Genomic DNA, 8,137 nt, shown 5'->3' on the forward strand with positions numbered 1-8,137 from the left:
TTAATGAACAAAGCCAATCATTAATTACAGCTCGTTAACGAGCTTAACGAGTGAGCTAACGAGTTTCACGAGTAGCTCGTTAAGCTCGTTAGTAACAACACAACACATATTTTTCATCTTACGTGACAAACTTTTTGTAGCATCTTAGCGCATCTATTCAATCTAATCGACATATGAGGCAACAAACTACTGCATTTGTTTTGCAGTCACCATGTTTCATCTTGAAAACCACACCTACACATTCATCATATATATCGTAACACAATATAATCTGTTAACGAGTGCTCGCGAGCGCTCACGAGTTTAACGAGCTTCAAACGAGCTGAGCCGAGCAAGGTTTTCTGATCGTTAATCTTAACGAGCTTAACGAGCCGAGCCTTAACGAGCACGAGCTTAACGAGCCGAGCTGCTCGTTAGTCCACCCCCAACTCGATCGGTGTAGCGACTTGCCGACTTGTGCACAAGCTCGTTCTGACGGTACCGGTTGTTCGGCGGACTAGAGACGAGACATTGATGTAAATTTTATTATGCTTAGGGCTCATTCGGTTTGGGGGAAATCAAAACGTAGGAATTAGGAGTAGTATAGGAATATGATAGGATGGCACTTGCCATCCTAAGGAATTGACTTGCCTCGTTCCTACGCGTAAAATGAGCTTTGAGTGGATGTGTAGTTTCCTCAAAAAACACGGGAAATGAGTAGTATTCCTACGAAATTCCTGCACGCATTTCCTACAAACCGAATGCATACATAGGAATTTTTCCTCTGAAATCCTTATTCCTATGTTTTTCCTACGAAAATCCTCCAAACCGAATGAGGCCTCTGTTTCGTACTTCCGATGAATCTTTATAATAATAGGTCTGAATTTTTTCGGGAAAATGGGCATGCATCGAGGAATGCATGAGGTAGGCGGCAAAATCAGCGTCATCAGTGACGGTGCCAGGAATTCAATCATGTGTAGTCAGTTGAATCTTATGTAGTCAGGAGTATACATTTGTAGGATATTTTGCATGATGATTATTTGTTGCAGGATGTTTTTTGCAAAAAAGCTGTGTAGTCAATGGACTACACAGCTCATGTGTGGCTTCGCCACTGCGTCATGTGCATCTATCCGTTCTGCACGATCGTCGATCGATCGATCACTGTAGGGCTACCCGAAGTGGCAGACCAAACTATGCTAGTTCGCGCTCCCTCTCTCGCTTTGTCTCAAAGCACGTCGATTATTCGGCACGCACGCCGTCACGATGTTCTCATCACGGATAAAACGGAAACGGAAGCCGGCGGCACGACCCCATCATTGCACATGATGCGTATGCATGAAAATGGCACTGGAAATACATCCAACAATCTGTTATACAGCCAACAATCTGTTAATTCATTGAATAATTACTCAAATCACACTGGAAATACATCACGAGTGCAGTACTAGCGGTCACGCCGGCCGGAAGCAGAGCTAGCCGCTGCATGCACCGGGGCCAAACGGCGACCCGACCGATCGATCGATCAGGGAAAAAAGAGCGACATGTGTCACAAAAAAGCCCGGCATGCATGCAGCAGGCAGCCACTGTGGCCACGGATTAAGGTTGTTATTATCCCACTGGCTAACTATCTGGGATCTGGGACGGGAATTGTAGGCGTGCGTGCTCGATTAGTTTAAGGCAAATGCAAATGCAACCGAAGTATCGCATTAGCAGCAGTGCAAATGCTGTGAGTGATTGTACATGTTTTGTCTCGTGCTTTGCTTCGGGTGAGCGCATGTGCGTGCGATTAGGAGGTGGCAATGCAGTACTGCTCCAGGATGAAGAGCGGCTTCTGCCGCAGCTGCCGGCACCGCCGCACGCTCTGCAGCAGGTCGTGCTTGTCGCCCCGCCGCGACGTGAACAGCAGGAGCTGCTGCTTCGTGTCCGCGGCGGCCAGGGCCGACGCGCGGTGGTGCCGTCCGCCGCACTCGTCGACCTCGTCCTCCTCGTCACTGTCGTCGCCGTCGACGGGAGCGTGCGGCGCGCCCGTCTCGGTCGACGCCACCGCGACCGCGGCCGCGAGCGTCGTCGTGGACGAGGGCACCCGGCGCAGCAGCGTTGGGGTTTCCTCGCGGGCGGACGGCTCGGGGTGCGGCGCGTCGGCGGCGTGGCACCGCGCTTGCTCCAAGGTGAAGGGCGTGCTCCCAACGAACTTGTTGATCACGAGCGTCGACCGGTGCACCTTGGCGGCCGCGGGCGCCTGCGGCTGCGAGCTGACCTTCACCTCCACCATGGTGCCTCTGTCCACCACCTCCACCTCCTCCTCGTCTTCCTCCTCCTCCTCCTCCTCCACCTGCATGGCCACCTCCTGCTCTGGCTCGCACTTGCCCTCCATGACCGGGACGAAGTAGGACGCCTCGGCCGGGGCCGCGCTCTTGCTCGTACCTCTCTGCCCACGGGCAGAACACTCGATGAAGGAGAGGCAGAGGCGGCCGCCCTGGCGGTTCGCCTGGAGGTACCCGCGCGGCCTCACCACCACCGCCTCGACGACGAGGCGGCCGTCCTGGCGGCGCGAGCACATCTTCAGGCACGGCCCGTCGCGGCTGGACATGGACGGCAGCGGCGGCGGGAACGAGCGGCGCGGCGACCGTCTCCCGGCCGAGGAGTGGTAGTTCACCGCCACGAGGTCGACCTCGCCCGGGTAGCAGCTTTCTTGTGCGGCACTGCTCTCCTCCCAGAAGGACTCCTCTGCCTCGCCGGGCGCCGTCGGCAGCGGCGAGGCACCAAAGAGGCAGGCCATGTCGACGGCGTCGGTGAAGTCGCCGGAGCCGGTCTCGCAGCCGAGGCTCTCGGTGCAGACCTCGAGGCTCTTCTGGCTCATGGACCGGCGCACGCGCGGGCTGACGTACGGCTTCTTGGCGGCGGCCGCCTTGCTGTCGACCACGTCGGCCTGGATGGCATTCCATACGTCGACCTGCGCAGGCCGGTCGTCGGCCACCGCCGCCTCCGGCTTGTACAGCTCAGCCGGGCGCAGCCAGGCGGGGGTCTCGAACGCCGGCACGGCCGGGCCACGGCACACGGCCACCGACATCTTCGCCTTGCGTGGGAAGATGTGGAGTGGCGGCAGTAGCGAAAGGCTGCTCCCTGTGGAGAAGCAAGATCACAAGAGAGGTGAGCAAGAGATGAACGGCTCGCAGTGCATTTTCTCGACTTAAAAAACATGCAAGAGCCAGAAGAGCAGGCGTTCTGGCAGCTTTCTTCTTACCTCAAGGAACGTCGATAGACACCACGAGAAGGCCTGGAAAAACTTGGGTTTTTGAGAGTTGTTTTGGGAGGCGATCACTGGCTGATCTTCTTGTTTTTTTTTTTTTTGAACTGGGATCTTCTTGTTTTTGACACAGGAAAGAAGCTGCTCTGTTGCTGGCATGTATGATTTGGTTTGCTGAGCTCCGAGGGCTATTTGTAGGCGGGGGAAAGGAGAGGAGAATGGGTGCCATTGGCCGTCCAAGGCCAAAGGAGAGGGGCCCCATGCTCCCCCGCACTACTTGCCTCCGCCACCATAACTTGCGAAAAAGGCGAAGGAAAACAGAGCATTACACTTTGGCATTTTCTTCTGCTAAAATTCTGCTTGGCATTTCATATTGCAGTTTAGCTGCATGTTAGTCGCCTAAATTTGAAAGAGGATCAGTCCATTCTATGGGAAGGAAGCAACAGCCAAAGTCAAAAGCAGATGCCACCACACACTCCACACCCTTCTTTTTGGTAGAGATGTGTTTTGGTTTCAATGTGCTCTCAAAATACGACAAAGCAATAGGTGTTAGCTACTACCACCACCGAAAACCTAATTCGGTGCCAGGCTCATCTGCACCTGGTCAGGAAAAAATCTAAAAAATTCAAAAAAAAAATCAAAAATCATTTTATGCGTGAGGTTCGCTCCAAATTTCAACTTATTTGGACATTCGAGCAGCTCTCAGCAAAAAATAAATAAAAAATCAGGTCAGAACAGTGTGTGAACAGTAAACTTTTTTACAGACCTTGAATTTGTTTTTTTTTGCTGAGAGTTGTTCAAATGTTCAAATGAGTTGAAACTTGGAGCGCACCTCACGCATAAACTTATCTACCACACAAAAAATTGGATTTTTTTTAAAAAAATTAGTATTTGTTTTTGATTTTTTTTTCGTAAGGGCGGGTGCAGATGAGCTCGGGAGCAGAAACGCCGCACTACCACCACACCTTTTTCTATTCATATTCCCCTTTTTGAATACTGATGTAGTTGAAGGAAATATGCCCTAGAGGCATAATAAAGTTATTATTTATTTCCTTATAATCATGATAAATGTTTATTATTCATGCTAGAATTGTATTTTCCGGAAACATAATACATGTGTGAATACATAGACAAACAGAGTGTCACTAGTATGCCTCTACTTGACTAGCTCGTTAATCAAAGATGGTTATGTTTCCTAACCATGAACAATGAGTTGTTATTTGATTAACGAGGTCACATCATTAGTAGAATGATCTGATTGACATGACCCATTCCATTAGCTTAGCACCTGATCGTTTAGTATGTTGCTATTGCTTTCTTCATGACTTATACATGTTCCTACGACTATGAGATTATGCAACTCCCGTTTACCGGAGGAACACTTTGGGTACTACCAAACGTCACAACGTAAATGAGTGATTATAAAGGAGTACTACAGGTGTCTCCAATGGTCGATGTTGGGTTGGCGTATTTCGAGATTAGGATTTGTCACTCCGATTGTCGGAGAGGTATCTCTGGGCCCTCTCGGTAATACACACCACATAAGCCTTGCAAGCATTACAACTAATATGTTAGTTGTGAGATGATGTATTACAGAACGAGTAAAGAGACTTGCCGTTAACGAGATTGAACTAGGTATTGGATACCGACGATCGAATCTCGGGCAAGTAACATACCGATGACAAAGGGAACAACGTATGTTGTTATGCGGTCTGACCGATAAAGATCTTCGTAGAATATGTAGGAGGCAATATGGGCATCCAGGTCCCGCTATTGGTTATTGACCAGAGACATGTCTCGGTCATGTCTACATTGTTCTCGAACCCGTAGGGTCCGCACGCTTAAGGTTACGATGACAGTTATATTATGAGTTTATGCATTTTGATGTACCGAAGGTTGTTCGGAGTCCCGGATGTGATCACGGACATGATGAGGAGTCTCGAAATGGTCGAGACGTAAAGATTGATATATTGGAAGCCTATGTTTGGACATCGGAAGTGTTCCGGGTGAAATCGGGATTTTACCGGGTTACCGGGAGGTTACCGGAACCCCCCGGGAGCCATATGGGCCATCATGGGCCTTAGTGGAAAGGAGAAAGGGGCAGCCCAAGGTGGCTGCGCCTCTTTCCCCTCCCCTAGTCCTATTAGGACTAGGAGAAGGTGGCCGGCCCCCCTCTCTCCCTTCCCCTCCGAGGAATCCTAGTTGGACTAGGATTGGGGGGAGGAATCCTACTCCCAGAGGGAGTAGGACTCTCCTACGCCTCCCTCTTTGGCCGGCCAGCCTCCCCTCCTCTCCTCCTTTATATACGGAGGCAGGGGCACCTCTAAACACACAAGTTGACACAAGTTGATCCACGTGATCGATTCCTTAGCCGTGTGCGGTGCCCCCTGCCACCATATTCCTCGATAATACTGTAGCGGAGTTTAGGCGAAGCCCTGCTGCTGTAGTTCATCAAGATCGTCACCACGCCGTCGTGCTGACGAAACTCTTCCCCGACACTTTGCTGGATCGGAGTCCGGGGATCGTCATCGAGCTGAACGTGTGCTCGAACTCGGAGGTGCCGTAGTTTCGGTGCTTGATCGGTTGGATCGTGAAGACGTACGACTACTTCCTCTACGTCGTGTCATTGCTTCCGCAGTCGGTCTGCGCTGGGTACGTAGACAACACTCTCCTCTCGTTGCTATGCATCACATGATCCTGTGTGCGCGTAGGAAAATTTTTGAAATTACTACGAAACCCAACACGACCCGCATCTCCATAACACTCGACCCAAAATAGGAAGAAGCGCTCATCCAGTTCCTCCGTGAGAACTGGGACATTTTTGCATGGAAGCCCGCTGACATGCCAGGTGTTCCCAGGGGACTGGCTGAGCATCGCCTAAGAGTCGACTCGTCTGCAAAACCAGTCAAAGAGCATCTTCGGCGGTCCGCCGTCCAGAAGAGAAAGGCCATCGGTGAAGAAGTGGCTCGACTGTTGGCGGCAGGATTTATCCGAGAGATATACCACTCCGAGTGGCTCGCTAATGTCGTCATGGTTCCTAAGAAGGACAAGTCGCTCCGAATGTGCATTGATTTCAAGCACATCAACCGGGCCTGCCCGAAAGATCACTTTCCTCTCCCTCGCATAGATCAAATTGTTGACTCGACCGCGGGATGCGAGAGGTTGTCTTTTTTAGATGCTTACTCCGGGTACCACCAGATCCGTCTGTACGGGCCCGATGAGGTAAAAACAGCTTTCATCACTCCATTCGGGTGCTTCTGCTATATCACCATGCCATTCGGCCTCAAGAATGCCGGAGCCACTTTTATGCGAATGATTCAGAAGTGTCTACTCACCCAAATCAGTCGGAATGTGGAAGCTTATATGGATGATATGAAGGAAATATGCCCTAGAGGCAATAATAAAGTTATTATTTATTTCCTTATAATCATGATAAATGTTTATTATTCATGCTAGAATTGTATTTTCCGGAAACATAATACATGTGTGAATACATAGACAAACAGAGTGTCACTAGTATGCCTCTACTTGACTAGCTCGTTAATCAAAGATGGTTATGTTTCCTAACCATGAACAATGAGTTGTTATTTGATTAACGAGGTCACATCATTAGTAGAATGATCTGATTGACATGACCCATTCCATTAGCTTAGCACCTGATCGTTTAGTATGTTGCTATTGCTTTCTTCATGACTTATACATGTTCCTACGACTATGAGATTATGCAACTCCCGTTTACCGGAGGAACACTTTGGGTACTACCAAACGTCACAACGTAAATGGGTGATTATAAAGGAGTACTACAGGTGTCTCCAATGGTCGATGTTGGGTTGGCGTATTTCGAGATTAGGATTTGTCACTCCGATTGTCAGAGAGGTATCTCTGGGCCCTCTCGGTAATACACATCACATAAGCCTTGCAAGCATTACAACTAATATGTTAGTTGTGAGATGATGTATTACGGAACGAGTAAAGAGACTTGCCGTTAACGAGATTGAACTAGGTATTGGATACCGACGATCGAATCTCGGGCAAGTAACATACCGATGACAAAGGGAACAACGTATGTTGTTATGCGGTCTGACCGATAAAGATCTTCGTAGAATATGTAGGAGCCAATATGGGCATCTAGGTCCCGCTATTGGTTATTGACCAGAGACATGTCTCGGTCATGTCTACATTGTTCTCGAACCCGTAGGGTCCGCACGCTTAAGGTTACGATGACAGTTATATTATGAGTTTATGCATTTTGATGTACCGAAGGTTGTTCGGAGTCCCGGATGTGATCACGGACATGACGAGGAGTCTCAAAATGGTCGAGACGTAAAGATTGATATATTGGAAGCCTATGTTTGGACATCGGAAGTGTTCCGGGTGAAATCGGGATTTTACCGGGTTACCGGGAGGTTACCGGAACCCCCCGGGAGCCATATGGGCCATCATGGGCCTTAGTGGAAAGGAGAAAGGGGCAGCCCAAGGTGGCTGCGCCTCTTTCCCCTCCCCTAGTCCTATTAGGACTAGGAGAAGGTGGCCGGTCCCCCTCTCTCCCTTCCCCTCCGAGGAATCCTAGTTGGACTAGGATTGGGGGGAGGAATCCTACTCCCAGAGGGAGTAGGACTCTCCTGCGCCTCCCTCTTTGGCCGGCCAGCCTCCCCTCCTCTCCTCCTTTATATACGGAGGCAGGGGCACCTCTAAACACACAAGTTGACACAAGTTGATCCACGTGATCGATTCCTTAGCCGTGTGCGGTGCCCCCTGCCACCATATTCCTCGATAATACTGTAGCGGAGTTTAGGCGAAGCCCTGCTGCTGTAGTTCATCAAGATCGTCACCACGCCGTCGTGCTGACGAAACTCTTCCCCGACACTTTGCTGGATCGGAGTCCGGGGATCGTCATCGAGCTGAACGTGT

At 50.2% G+C, this 8,137-nt stretch overlaps 1 protein-coding gene across 1 annotated transcript; it reads right to left on the reverse strand.

Annotated features, from left to right (window-relative positions):
• Window positions 1-1,358: 1,358 nt before the first annotated feature.
• LOC119286927 (protein FAF-like, chloroplastic) lies at window positions 1,359-3,372 on the reverse strand. The gene is made up of 2 exons (XM_037566397.1): window positions 3,224-3,372; window positions 1,359-3,102 (listed from the first exon to the last, which is right to left on the reverse strand). Exon 2 carries the CDS (start codon window positions 3,047-3,049, stop codon window positions 1,766-1,768), a length of 1,284 nt encoding a protein of 427 aa, XP_037422294.1. The 5' UTR covers window positions 3,050-3,102; window positions 3,224-3,372; the 3' UTR covers window positions 1,359-1,765.
• Between the last annotated feature and the right edge of the window lie 4,765 nt (window positions 3,373-8,137).

Source organism: Triticum dicoccoides, chromosome 4A (assembly GCF_002162155.2).
Source record: "Triticum dicoccoides isolate Atlit2015 ecotype Zavitan chromosome 4A, WEW_v2.0, whole genome shotgun sequence".
NCBI classification, from domain to species: domain Eukaryota; kingdom Viridiplantae; phylum Streptophyta; class Magnoliopsida; order Poales; family Poaceae; genus Triticum; species Triticum dicoccoides.

Excerpts from the sequence above, each read along its gene's own strand:
- LOC119286927 (XM_037566397.1), bottom strand. The coding sequence starts at position 3,049 with ATGTCGGTGGCCGTGTGCCGTGGCCCGGCCGTGCCGGCGTTCGAGACC.